Consider the following 14,737-nt stretch of genomic DNA (forward strand, 5'->3'; position numbering starts at 1 on the left):
GACCACTGGGAAATCCATGTCCTCAATGCAAAGTTGAGCAAAGCTGAGTAAAACTAGAAGCAAAATTCCTGACTGACCTTCCAAAGTACTAAAGGGCTTGACCTGCAGGAAAAGCAACCCCTACCTTCAGTAACAGCACATAAAATGGCCTTCTCATTGTGGTATTGCCTCCACAATACTTTACTGCCACTTATACGGTGACTTATATAATAGTGATAATAATATGGAGTGGAAGTTGTTGGGGGAATTGAGTTGGAGGGGTTAACCATGCCCCTTGATTTCACTTACATATGGCGGATTGGACTCTTGCCAGGCCATAACAGGGAGTTGCAGTTTTTGGGAGGATAATTCTAGTGCAGTGTTTTAGAGCCGTTAAGAACTCATTTTACTCTGTTTTACACCCAACATCTGCCGCAAACCAGATGGTAATTCAGACGACAAACCAGCCCAATGCCTGCTAATGGTCCAAGTAGCTGTAACAACTAATTCCACAAGTATCAGTGCTGGAACCACTGTTCATCATTTACATAAATGATTTGTACTGGGAAATTGGAAGTACAATTTCAAAATTTGTGGACAACACCAAATTGGGGTGTATGGTTAATACCGAGGAGGACTGCAACAGAATACAGGAAGACATTAATAAACTTGCAGAGAGGGGTGTAATTGGCAAATGAATTTCAGTATAGGTAAGTGTGAGGTCTTACATTTTGGTAGGAAGAATAAGGAGGCCTCATACTGTTTGGATAATAAGAGTCTAAGTGGGGAAGAGGAGCAGAGGGATCTGGGGTACAGATACACAAATCACTAAAAATAGCGGCGCAGTTATTAAGGCCATAAAAAAAAGCAAACCAAGCACTGGGGTTCATTTCTAGAGGGATAGAATTGAAAAGCAGAGAGGTTTTATTAAACTGGTATAGAACCTTGGTTAGACCATGCTTGGAGTACTGTGAACAGTTCTGGTCTCCATATTATAAAAAGGATAAAGAGGCACTGGAGAAGGTGCAAAAAAGATTTACTAGGATGATACCAGAACTGAGAGGTTATACCTATCAGGAAAGATTGAGCAGGCTGGGGCTCTTTTCTCTAGAAAAGAGAATACTGAGGGGTGACCTGATAGAGGTCTTTAAGATTATGAAAGAGTTTGATAGGGTAGATGTAGAGAAGATGTTTCCACTTGCAGGACTAGAGACCAGAACTAGGGGCCATAAATATAAGATAGTCACTAATAAATCCAATAGGGAATTCAGGACAAACTTCTTTTCCAAGAGAGTTTTAAGAATGTGGAACTCACTACCAGAAGGAGTAGTTGAGGCGACTAGCATAGATGCATTTAAGGGAAAGCTGGATAAACACATGAGGGCGAAAGGAATAGAAGGGTATGCTGATAGGATTAGATGAAGTCGGGAAAGGGGAAGCTCAAGTGAAGCATAAACACTGGCGTGGACCTGTTGGGCCGAATGGCCTGTTTCCGTGATGTACATTCTATGTAATTCTATGTAGATGCAAATAATCGTATTGAATAATAGTTAAAAATATTTTACACCGTATGTTCTGTTTGACCGACATTTGAAATACGAAAGAAAAAGGTGGAGGAAAAAATTTCAATCAGTTTACACCTATCCCCTCTTTGTCTCTTGAAGGCATTGATTCTTTGCTGGGATATATTTCCGCAGGCACCGGTTACCTGTCAGTACATTACCCTAGTAGGCCTTCCTAATGTATGAGCTTAGACAATGAGACTCAGCAGGCTATTGGTCATGGGGGCATCACAGCTCATTTATTAGTTATTTGACATCCATACACATCGAGCAAGGGTTGCTGGATAATAATTAGGACAAAGAACCCTGAGATTTTTTTTCCCAATCTCCAATGCAACTGTTGCTCTACTATTGCCATTCCAACTGAATTCAACTAACTCAGCAGAGGCTGGGTATTGAACTGGGACCTTCCTGCTCTATATTACTCAGTTACTCACTGCTTTAACTAGCTGAACCATTGGAGGGTGAACAACTTTTAAAAATGTTCATGTAACATGATGTGCCAACATACTTTAAGGACCATAACAGTGAAATAGACGGGTACAGTAGCCTAGGCCTTGGAAGGAGTGAAGCGCAGATTCACCAGAATGTTACCAGGGCACAAGGTTAAATTATGAGGCGAGGTTGCATAAACTAGGCTTGTATTCTCTGGAATGTAGAAGGTTAAAGAGTGATTTGATTGATGTTTTTAGGAATTGATAGGGTGGATAGAGAGTTACGTTTTCTGCTGGTGGGGGAGTCTAGAACAAAGGGACATAACCTTAAAATTAGAGCCAGGCCATTCAGGAGAGAAGTTAGGAAACACTTCTTCATACAAAGGGTGGTAGAAGTGTGAAACTCTCACCCACAAAAAGCAGTAGATGCTAGCTCAATTAATAATTTTAAATCTGAGATCGATAGATTTTTGTTAGCCAAGGGTATGAGAGGATATGGAGCCAAGGAGGGTAGAGGAATTAGGATACAGATCAGCCATGATCTCCTTGAATGGCAGAACAGGCTCGAGCGGCTGAATGGCCTACTCCTGTTCCCATGTTGCTACTGGTTATGGTACCGGACTAGCATGAATATAAATCCCACCCTGGCAAGCTGTGAAATTCACTAAATCTGGTCATTTGCGGCCTAGCACCAGAAAAATAAACAAGAAAGGCAATGACTTGTAAAAATGCACCTGGTTCACTCATGTCCTTCATGGAGGGGAACCTGCCACCCCTACTTGGTCTGGCCTACATGTGACTTCAGACTCATACTGTGGGCTTGACCCTGAATGCCCTCGGGGCAACTGGGGATGGGCAATGAGCACTGCCTTGCCAGTGTTGCTCAGGTATGAAGGACAAATTTTTAGAGAACGTTAAGGTGGTGTTCATCTTCGTAATATTGTTCATATGGAAATAACATGTACTCTACATTCTACACTAATGTACTTTTTCATAAAAGTGGTGTGGAATTTTGCAATGATAGTATAGCAGTAGATGATTATCTCCATCTGATATTCTGCATTACTTTAAACTTTTAGAAGCACAATAAAAACACTTTTTCAAATGTAATAGCTTGAGCAATTTATTTAAAATACTTCATCTTATAATGAAACAGCAACTGATATCAGGGGTAGTTATGGGTTGTAATTTAATTGCCAGCTTTAGCATTAAAATATTAAATATGATGTTACATTTCATGGCATCACTTCTCTCATATCCAGGATTCTCAAATAGATACAGCTGTATATAGATTGTATTGTTTGTGTTTTTAGTTATTTCTTAAAATTCCTTTGAGCAGGTCACCTAAAGCAGACCTGAAAGTGTCTTTGGATGAATGTGTGGCAGCCCTGGACCTGTTTCTAAGCAACAGATTTGAAGATGCTCTGACCAAGCTGCGCTTAAAGTGAGTAACATTTGACACTTTGGTCAGATTATTTTTCTGAATTGTTTTATAAAAGAAGTTGAAAAGTTAAGTTCCCCTGATGCCTCATGCATCAGTTGATAAGTGCACTGCCCAGTTTAGGACTCACCAGGATGACTCCAGGTTCAATCCATTGCCTTGTTGAGTTAGCTGTTCTCACCTGTGATGCTGTACAGTTGTCCTCATTGGACTTTGGATTAGGGAGAGAAAAAAACAGCTAGTGTTTTTGCTTCTGTTTGCAATTTGGTGATTTCTACTGAAAAATGAATATGTTGAATGAGGACAGGATGATTCCCCTCAGGGTATAGTAGCTTGCTGACACTCAAATGAAGAACAACCACTCCATTAAGGTACCAGAGAGTTGTTGACATCCTTAGAACTGTACCCCAGCATGAGTTGTTGTTCTTAGGGGAAAATATACAAAAAAGCTGAAAAGCCAGATATTTACTGCTCACCGGTAAAAAGGCGACACTTTTATCACGGTGCTGCAAATTGGTCTTCTGTTTACTTTGGTATGCCTTGCAATTGGCAAAACAAAACTGAAGGAGCTTATGCATTTGTACACAGTCCAGCAATTACTGCAGTTCAGTGTAACTCCACATTTAATACCCTTTAAACCTTGAATTATCATTCAAGAAATATTAATTGAACATTTTAGTAACTATGATAACTCCAGATGGGAGAAATGGGTTCAAATCCCAGCCTCGATTGGCATTTAAACTTGGCTATTATCTGGAGTTAAGTTTTAACCAGGTCTTGGCTAGGTTGCTAGAGAGAGCACAGTGGTGGACAGTTACATTTTAGGAAGAAGATAAGTCGATGGAGGAAATCTATATACCTTCCGAAAGAAGGTTTTTTTTTGTCTCTGAACGCAAACTAGCACTGATGATGGCTGTTACAAATTCAGGTCTGCTCGGGTAGTGTCAGTCATTCCTATAAGCGGTTTGGGTGTCTTTTGTGGGAGTTGACTCTCACAATCCTATATCTGTTTGTATGATTGCCTGACCTGGGGGTGTAACAGTGCTACCCTCATGACCTGAACTGGACATTTGTATCTTTTGCACGTGTACTTCTTCTTCAGTCTCTCCAAATGCAGACTGAACGAACATATGGTGAGGTGAGGCTTGATGCAAATTGTCAAACTGTTTTATTTCACAGCACTTGAATATACAGAGTAATATTCGTAATCATATTTACTTGCTTCAATCAATATTACTTGTTTTCACATTATAGTTCAAAATATTGACCACACCACCCTTCCCCACATCAATGGGTCATCTTATTACTTTGCTTTCTGTCCTTTAGATCATGGCAGAACCTCCTGTCCCTGCAATCTGTGTTTTCTTCTGTCAGCCTTACTTCAGTGTCTGATTCTATTCAAAGTGACTACCCCTATCCAGTAACAAAATCCACCAGCCTAACTTGGTAACGATTTCTGCTGAGCTCAAAGGAATGCAATTGATTACTAGAATGTTAAACTTTTGTTCATTGTCTCCAGCACGCTGGTTCGGTTGTCATGTCTGAAACCTAATTGACATCGCCCAGAGCTGCTGACTGTAAATTTAACCCCTTGTGAACTAATTTTAGCTCAATTCTAGCATTTTAACATATATTACACCAAGATATCCCCATGGTGACGTAGTCAGAAGTCTTGAAATTGTTCGATGGCTGTGAGGCGTACGTGCTCAGTAGTATTAATTATACAGCTGTAAGACCATTAGTGGCCTGATTCTTCTTCACTTGTGGCTCTCAGCATGAACTTCTGGTTTTCATTTTATGGCCTGTCCAGCCATGGGATGTGGTCCCACTTGGGATTCGGTGCTGTTCCCTCCATTTTTCTTGCTCTCCATCAAAAGAAAATAATGGAATGCTATTAAGTGACAGAGTTATCTCAGCTTTCATACAAGTGAAATGATCCTATTAACGTAAATTAAGAAAGCTATTCGTCCTTTCGTTTTTTTTCATTGTTCCATTAGGCAAATAATTGGCCTCCACTGGATAACTGTCCATGGTGCAAAAATAAAATTAGAAGCTCCCTGTGTGGTAAATTGCAGGCACTGCCCAGAATCGTGTCACTCAATGATGCATTATGTAGCAGCATTTCAGAGAGATTTTTCTAAGCCAGATGTTGGTTGGGATTTTGGCTCTTAAAAAAAGTTAGTAATCGTATCCCATACCACCTCAATCTGCTGCCTGAAGAAAACTATGGATAGGAAAGAAGGCAGCAGAGGTAGTTACATAAACGGAAGGGACAGGGAGAAGAAAGTGCAATAATTTGACACTAAACCAATATATCTATATTTGTCAGTTATTTGTATTAACCTTGCACAAAATATAAAAGAATGCATGTTACATGTCAAAGATTGCATCACTCCATTCCTAACCTTTGTCTTGAGGTTTCTGTTCCTTTGTGTGTTTTTGTATCTCACTGAAGGGTGGAGATGCTCGTCATTGCATTGAGCTTTTGCTTTTTGCATGAAGAAAATGCCACTAGGTTGGGCGAGTGAATGATTTGTAAATTCTAATTCCAGCCTCGTGAAATCATGATACCTGGCTGAATAAACGGAACACTTCCTGTAATAAGCAAAGTTCATGAATACATTACCATTTCAGTCAGCAAAAAAAAAGAAAAAATATAGCTGCACCCTTATCAGAAATCCTGTGCTGTGCTTTATAATATTATATTCTCTTGTATCTGTCAGATATCCTTTATATTTGGGAAGGTTTTTGTGCATATTTTGTTTGGCTCCCAGGAAATTTGAGATTTGCACGGTAAACAGGGTAGTGGAATTTGCTGTGATATAAATCCCAACAGCAGTGTGAATCAAGTATCATTTCAGCTTTCAGTCACGTGACGATTACAGCAGTTTGCTCTCTGCTTGAAACAGTTTTCTGATTTGGATTTTTTAAGTTTATTCCTCCCTCATTTAAAATGAGTTAAAATGGCTAAAACACAATGGGCACTAAATTGGGCCGTGTAGCGCCCATTGTTTCGGCGCTACGTGGCCTCTCCGACATCCAAGATGGCGTCTTGGATGTGCACACACTTTTCCAGCGTGATGTGCGCCGAACGCCATCTTGGTATAGGAGTTAGCTCAGGCGTTGATAACGAATGTTGGAATCATGTAAAGTAGGAAGAAAATGGCTTCAATCAGTGTGCAATCAGTGATTTTGGGACTTAACACTCAACTCAACACACAGTCTTAACCCTGACCATCTGAACATGTCTTAGAGTGCCTGGAGGAACCCCCACCAACGCTATTTAAAGGGACCATGCTGTATTTACAGGTTAGCAGCTGGATTATTGCTTCTGGCTGCCGAGACATTTGTATCTGTTTTTGGAGGTCTCCTACACTTGAATACTAGGACGCGGGGACATAGCCTAACATTTAAAGCCAGGATGTGCAGGAGTGAAGCTAGGAAATGCTTCTACACGCAAAGGGTAGGAGATCTTTGGAACGCTGTTCTGTAGACGGCAGTTGATGATCTCATTGAATGGTAAAACAGGCTCGAGGGGTTAAATGCCACTGTCACTTGCTGCCTCCTGATTTGCGTCACCTTCTCTTGCAAGAAAGCGGGTCAGTGTGTCTGGGTAATGTGCCTGTCGTGATTGAATAGCTGCCATTGTGTGGCCTGTTAGTTGTGGGTGGGCGGCTTACAACAGTGGTAATGTGTAAGGGTGAGAGGAAGCATCTGATTGGAAGAATTGAGTATTGATGGAAAGAGTTTGTTGGTATGTGGGTGATGGGGGATGTAGTGAGTGGAGCAGTGGATGCGGCTAGTGGTGAGGTGGTAGGAGACGCCACTTGACAGTTAACTCACCTTGACCACTCGTGTCAAAGCATTGAACTTCTTCCTGCAATGCATCCATGTTCATGATGCTGTGCGTCTGGCATTGATTTTGTCCCCCACTGTCTCCACTGCCTTTTGGATATATGTCTGGAGGGCCTCTTGCCCCCACCCCCCTGCGGATATAGGATTTTCCTCCTTCTGTCCACCTCTTGCACCAAGGTCTCAAGTGCAGAGAACCTTGGTGCATGCACACTTGCAGGCCTGGTACCAACTCAGATCGGCAGATTGGAGGATGTGGGATTTAGTAGTGCGCAACCTCTATTCAGTGTTTTAACATAACTCATCAGTGTGTAAACATAGGGATGGGACCTGCATCTGTGTTTTACGTGTGCGATGTCTGATATCCATTCAGGCTCCATGCAGACAGTAGACTGTTATTTTCAGCAAATAACAGGTACCAGCTACCTTTAAGGGAATTCTAAGCAACATCCTCCATTTGAGATTGAGCTGCCCCTGGTGGTGGAACGTGTGAATTGCATTGATTCCACGTGCAAGGCCCAGAATGGAACGCTGATTGCAGGTGAGTCCTCGGGTGGGCTGAAACTTGTGTCCTGCCTGCACAGAGGCCATTGGGCGCGGGGTAATAGCACATCACCCTACCTGTGCCCAAAAATGGCCCCTATCTAATTTTTGCCCCCTACGTATTAAAAGCTGAAACAAACTGCAGGAAGGAAAATTTGGGCAAAAAATGTAATTAAAAAATTAAATATGTTGAGATACATAAATGAAAATAACAATGATACGCAGCAGTCTGACTGTTAAAGGCCAAACAGACCATTCCTTTAGATACATACATGCTTGTCTTGTTGAAGGGTGTGTCAGCCTCCCAAGCCTCCCAGACCTCCCAGGTCTGTACTTCAGACCTTTAACTACCTGCGTAGGCATCTGAGCAAGAAGTGGAACATAGATTAAGCATCGTATTACAGAAAGTCACTTCCCTTACCGTCTGTTTGGTTAGCATACCTCAACAAAACAATAAAGGCCAGGATCATTGTTAAACAGTAACCGCCCATCAATTTAATTATTGACTTACCTGCCCAGTAACAGACAGCCCTATCTATCAGGACACTTCTCTGTTACTGTTTTGATATTTAAAGAAATAGTAGGTGGTGCAGAAAAATTAATTGAGGCATTAGAAAATAAACTTAGAATCATAATATTTGCCGGGCTGCAAACCTGCCTTGCTTTGTCATCTTTGTTAATGGAGTCGGCCCTCATATAAAGCTTTACAGTGGAAGTGAAGGTGATGTTTCAGGGGTGGAAGGATCCAGAATACTTTCCTTTTGATATAGGTAGGAGAGTGCAAAAGAACAGGGGAGAGTAACATAATCAATATTAATCTCAAACTGATTTTTGTAACTGCTCTGATCACCTTTTCTGGTTCTGTATTTGTGTATTCAAATGTAGAGCAAAACTCCATCCTTCTCACTACCTTTGGTCATTAGCAATAAAGAGACTGACAACACTGCTACGATAGCCTAGTGGGTAAAGCCACCACCGGTGTAGCACTACACTGTAAAGACAACAAGACTATAGGTTTGATTCCCAGTCTGTGCTGAGATGGCTGATCTCAGCTGGGGCAGCACTTAGGGTGTTACAGTTGGTTGCAGTGCCCTTGGGACATGAATAATCAAACTAGGCCAAGCTATGATTTCAAGATTTATTCCCAAAAACAGTCATTTAGTATTGGGATAAATAAATTTGAATCTTTGAGCACTGAGTCTGTCATTTAAAATATACTCATTTTAGTTAGTTCTATATTAATATTTGATATGGTTGATCATTTATCTGTTGCTGTTATTTCTGTAGTAACTGCTTTCACAAACTGGTGAATATATATTAAAAGATAAGATATACTGGAGTGATTATAAGGCACTGGTTTCATGTGGATGAGTGCAGTTTACAATTGTCATCTGAATCCCTCGATGAAATTACTTCCTTCTATTCATGCTGCATTGTAATCCTCTATTATAGGTGTTAACAGTCAACTACAGGTTTTTCTTAAGAAATATGAAATAAAATATCACAGTTGTTAATCATGTAGCATGAATGACACCATGTATCAAGGGGAGGGGTAGATTTTAGACCATATGGGATAGGAATTAAGGGGGTAATTTTAACCCCCAAAATGGGTGGGTTGGGGGCAGGTGGGCAGTAAAAATACTAAGTTTTGGGAGTGGGACCGTATCCCGGCTCCAACATGCCCACTTCTGGGTTTGACCCAGATGTGTTTGGATGCGCACGCACAACAGACATCTGGAAGTCCCGCTGGCACTTAAAGCCGATGGGCCAATATTAAAAGGGCCAATTAACACTGTTGAAGCACTTAAGCGGATTAAATCTTTGTGTATTCAGCCAGACAAACGATTTTAACTTTCCCTGAACGTGTCTCCCGTTGCCTCTGAAACACGCCATGGAAAAGGAGGCAAGTTGCAGCCGACCCTCATTTGGACCTTTAAACCAGTAACTGACACATATGAATGAAAGGTGAGCTTTTGCAGCAGGGCTATCAGATTTCTCAGATAAACCATTGGCTGGGAGTTCTCTGCGTTTAGACTGAGAATTCTATGTTGAGACTGAGAATTCTTGGGTTCAGGCAAATTTATCAACATTTTGGAGCTCGTCAAACTGACAAGATCAGGATGAGGGGACACAATGGCTCTATTCCACAGTACATCTGAGGAGGAGGAAAATCACCATCCAGGGCAGGCACATCGTGTAGTTCTGGGATCTGCAGTTGCACAAGGCAGAGGCGCGCAACAAGGACCTGGAGAAGTGCAGAGAGGGGACCAACGGAGGAGCCGAGGTCGCAGGAGGCACTACCCACGTGAGAGGGTCGACAGGCAGAGGCTGAGCTTCCTGGGCCTCTCTGAGGAGCAGGGCCTACGCAGGCTGAGATTGAGTCACCAGGTGGTCACAGACATCTGCCCGCTCCTTCATGAAGAGCTGCTCCTGGCTGGGCCTGGTGGCCACTCATTACCCGTCACAGTTGAAGTCACCACTGCCCTCAATTTCCACGCCTCCGGATCCTCTCCAGGGTGTGTCAGTCATCTGCACACAAGTGTATATGACAGGTCACAGGTGGCTTGTTTGCCAGGGCATCCGACTACGTCAACTTCCCCCATGACAACATCAGCCAGACTGAGAGGGCAGTGGGTTTCCACTCTCTGGCTGGCTTCCCATGGCTGTTGGCCATCTAGCAACTTGGACAGCTGTCTCATTCTGTGGCTGAAACTGTTCATGTTAGCAATCGCCACCAGTCTGTCAATTACCTTAGGATCAAAAGGCCTTATAAAACTTACAAAACCCATAAGTACGAGTTATTTACCATATATTCCACATTCTGTTTAATTATAAAAGAAAGGTGATCGTGTAAAGACAGTAGAAGTTACATATCAAAAATACGTGTGGTACAATGAGTCAAGGTTTACACATTCTGGAATGTGGTTGCCTAGCAACATGTTCGGACATAGAGGCCCATTTCACTGTTTTTGCCTCAGATAGCATGGTTGTGTGTTTTTAACCACTATTACTGAATTTGTGTGGAAACTATATTTCCTTACAGTCCGCACGGCCGTTGTCATGGCCTGCATGGACTCATTTGAGGTCTGTGCTTGAAGCTCACTGGAGGTTCCCGCACTTACCTGTGCCAACATTCCACTAGCGATGGAGTTGGACTCCTCCATCCTCTCCACTATTGTGGGTAGCACGTTATCCAGTACCTCACAAAGGTGCAGCTGTACCTTGATCATTCTCATTCTCAACGATGTCCCCCGGGGTTCAGCATCTGTGTCCAGCTGAGCAGAGCTGGAGAGGAGTGGGCCCCCTGACATGGACTCTCCACAGCTGCCCCTGCCACCAGTGTCTGCTCATGCACACTTGTAAGTATTGAATCACCAGGTGAGAGCCCAACTATCTGTCTAACAAGACCCACCAAATTACCAGTACCTGCGCTGGTGCATGGCTGGATGCAATGTAACGGTGAGCCCTCAGAGGAATTGAGCTCCTCTGAAGAATCGCCTTCTTCCATGGCACCTGCCTCCTTATCAGCCAGTGAAGGCCCTGGAAGAGAACATAAAGCAATATTAAAAAGTTAGTTTGCAGTGATCGTACTGAGGTGTGCAACATGTCATTTATTGATAACATCAATTCACGATGTGTGTGAAGGATGTTAAAGTTCTGTCACCAGCTGTCTGCGGGTTGCCAGTCTCGCCATCTCTGACGGCCAGGCATTCAACCATGCGAGTTATGTCCATCGCTTCCTCCTTCCCCTTGCGTTTTGTACTCACTTCTCCTACAAGGGGAGAAAGTACAGATGTGTGCGTGACTATAGGTGACATGTTCACCCGATGGATGCACTGCTTTGGGTGAGGCTGCCAATGAAGCAGATGCATCAGACGGAGACAATCAGACAGATTCATCACATTGCATCAGGATTAGGGTGAGTGGGAATGGTGGGTTCACAATCGGGGAGGTGAGGAAGTGCACAGAAAGTGAAGGTAAGTTGATGATGAGACTGAAGTGAGTGTGAGGAGTGATGTGATGGAGTACTCTGAGCAAGACAGAGTGAGGGGTGGGGGGTAATATACACAACAGGATGTAGGTGTATCAGTAACTGTACTCACTTTTCCTGACCTGGTTAGGTCATTAAAGCACTTCCTGCACTGCACCCATGACCTTGTGACTGTGCTCCTGATGCTGATCTCCTCTGCCACCTCCAGCCATGCCTTCTTGGTGGCAGAAACAGGGCGCTTCCTCCAATCAGCCAGGTATAGGACTTCCCTCCTGCTTCTGACACAAGCCAGTAGCAACTCAAGGGAGGAGTTGCTGAAACAGGGAGCTGCCTTCACCCTACGATGCTGCATTTTTCAATTTTCCTCCTTTCTCCTTCAAAATCCATGGTTGCAATGGCCCTTTAAATACTCCTGTTCACAGCACGTCATGCGGGTGTGCAGTACACCCGCTGCACAGCTTGGAGATGTGAAACCCGGAAGTCAAATTAAGAGCCTTCAATTTAGTCGCAATTGCTCGAACCGACGCGCAGAAAGGTTTTCTAAGTTTCCCATGCGACTACTCACCCATCTGCTGACGTCCCGCTGCCAGGTTAAAATCATGCCCTAAGAATAAGAAAAATGAATGAAAAAGAAATGTAAAATAGTAAGCTAAAGGAAGGGGGTATGAAGGGATGTACCTTAGGGTAGATAGAAAAGAGGTTACGGTGAAGCATACTGAAGGAAACAAAAAAAAGGGAGAAAAGGGTAGTGAGGAGTATGATTTTATCCGGGTTTCAGTACTTATATGTAAATGTGATATAACTTTGGATCACCAGAGGCATTCATTAGAATGGAGGAATATAGGGCACGATTTTAACAGTGAAAAGCGGGGGGAGGGGGGCATTCCAAATTTCAGACCTGCCCCCAACCCGCTGATTTCCGGTTTTCACCGGGGCGGAATGAGGGGAGAGCAACCAACCTGTTCCAGGAAGTGGGTTGGGCCTTAAAACCTTTCAAGGAGGCTTTGGGCCTCCATTTTCCCACAGTTCCGAATTTTTAAAAAATTTGTTCATGGAATGTGGGCGTCGCTGGCAAGGCCAGCATTTATTGCCCATCCCTAATTGCCCTTGAGAAGGTGGTGGTGAGCCGCCTTCTTGAACCGCTGCAGTCCATGTGGTGAAGGTTCTCCCACAGTCCTGTTAGGAAGGGAGTTCCAGGATTTTGACCCAGCAACGATGAAGGAATGGCGATATATTTCCAAGTCTGGATGATGTGTGACTTGGAGGGGAACGTGCAGGTGGTGTTGTCCCCATGTGCCTGATGCCCTTATCCTTCAAGGTGGTAGAGGTCGCGGGTTTGGGAGGTGCTGTTGAAGAAGCTTTGGCGAGTTGCTGCTGTGCATCCTGTGGATGGTACACACTGCAGCCACAGTGCACCGGTGGTGAAGGGAGTGAATGTTTAGGGTGGTGGATGGGGTGCCAATCAAGCGGGCTGCTTTGTCCTGGATGGTGTTGAGCTTCTTGAATGTTGTTGGAGCTGCACTTATCCAGGCAAGTGGAGAGTATTCCATCACACTCCTGACTTGTGACTTGTAGATGGTGGAAAGACTTTGGGGTGTCAGGAGGTGAGTCACTCGCCGCAGAATACCCAGCCTCTGACTTGCTCAACCCCGGGTGGCCGGGATTCCCGGGCCTTCTCTTTCATGCCTCATGAAAAGAGGTGAGAAGGCACAAGATTAACAGGTAGGTGCCTTTCTGGCACAGCTCGTGGGCCTGGAGGAGCAGGAATGCTTCCCCCAGGCCCAACAAGCCTACCTGCAGCGACCCCGCAACGATCGCAGACCCCTCCCCCCCGATCCTTGATTTCCCCCCCCCCCCCAACGATCACGGACCCTCAATTCCGATCCCTGTTCGCGGACCCCTGATCCTAATCCCCCTCCAACATTCACAGACCCCCGACCCCGATCCCCTATCGCGGACCCCCAACCCCAATCCCTCCCTATGATCGCGGACCCCCCACAATGACCCCCAATACCGACAGCCACCCGGTGACTGACCCCCGATCCCTTCCCCATGATTGACGACCCCCTTGACCCCATGTCAACCCAAGCCCCATGCCAACCCGCACCCCAAGCCCACCCGTGCGCCCCATCCATATAAACAAAGACTTTCCTGAACACGTCCTCTCCCTGGCTCATCTCCCATACGACTGAGGCTAGCCTGTCAATCAGGTCGGTCAGTCGGACTGCAAACCAACAAAAAAAAATAAAAGGCGTCCTTACATCAATATCATAAGGACATCCGAGAAACCTGTACTTCCCGTACTTCCGGGTTTCCCATCCCCAATTTAACCCATCCGCCCCTTCCCGGCTCGGGATCAAAATCATGCCCTTGATGTTATATCCTTCACAGAAAATTGGCTTCAACCACTATATAGAATTTTGAGGAGAGAAAGAGACAGAAGAAATGGGAGGAATGGTGACCTCGTTAAGTAAAGACAAAATTTTAACCATGGAAAGGAAAACTTTCATTGATGGTGGAGTGCAGATGGAATCTGACATGGTAGCGTTAGGACATAACAGAACTTCTACCTTATTGGGAATACTTTATAGACCATTGAATAGTGTGAAAGAAGTTAAAGATAAGACTTGTAGATCTTTGCAGAGTTGTAATTATGGGGGACTTTAATGTAAGGTAAACTGGGATAAGACAATAGTTGGTAATCAAAATGGGAAGGGGCTGCTAGAATGCATCCAGGACTGTTTCTTTAATCAGTATGTAATGCAAGCATCTAAGTGTGTTTGTTCTTTCTTTCGTTCTTTCTTTCTTTGGCGAATCATGGTTTGTAAAAAGTACATCATGCTAAACTAATTTAATTGAATTTTTTGAGCAAATAGGGGGCATAGATGAAAAGAAGTTAAGGGAATTTATATATATCGATTTTTGTCTCTTGTAA

At 43.8% G+C, this 14,737-nt stretch overlaps 1 protein-coding gene and 1 long non-coding RNA gene across 2 annotated transcripts in view; one reads left to right on the forward strand and one right to left on the reverse strand.

Annotated features, from left to right (window-relative positions):
* The window catches only part of ttc39a (tetratricopeptide repeat domain 39A), a 115,615-nt gene that overhangs the window by 20,900 nt on the left and 79,978 nt on the right, over positions 1-14,737 (forward strand). The window contains exon 2 of the mRNA XM_067990235.1: positions 3,315-3,419. Within this exon, the coding sequence (XP_067846336.1) occupies positions 3,315-3,419 (105 nt within the window). The remainder of the gene's footprint in view (positions 1-3,314; positions 3,420-14,737) is intronic.
* Positions 4,598-14,737, reverse strand: part of LOC137325304 (uncharacterized) — a 45,904-nt gene continuing 35,764 nt past the window's right edge. Inside the window, exons 3-5 of the long non-coding RNA XR_010963859.1 lie at positions 8,084-8,174; positions 5,822-6,011; positions 4,598-5,281 (exon numbers count right to left, since the gene is read on the reverse strand). This is a non-coding gene — a long non-coding RNA (uncharacterized lncRNA). The remainder of the gene's footprint in view (positions 5,282-5,821; positions 6,012-8,083; positions 8,175-14,737) is intronic.

The sequence above is a fragment of the Heptranchias perlo genome, chromosome 9 (genome assembly GCF_035084215.1).
Source record: "Heptranchias perlo isolate sHepPer1 chromosome 9, sHepPer1.hap1, whole genome shotgun sequence".
Classification (NCBI taxonomy): domain Eukaryota; kingdom Metazoa; phylum Chordata; class Chondrichthyes; order Hexanchiformes; family Hexanchidae; genus Heptranchias; species Heptranchias perlo.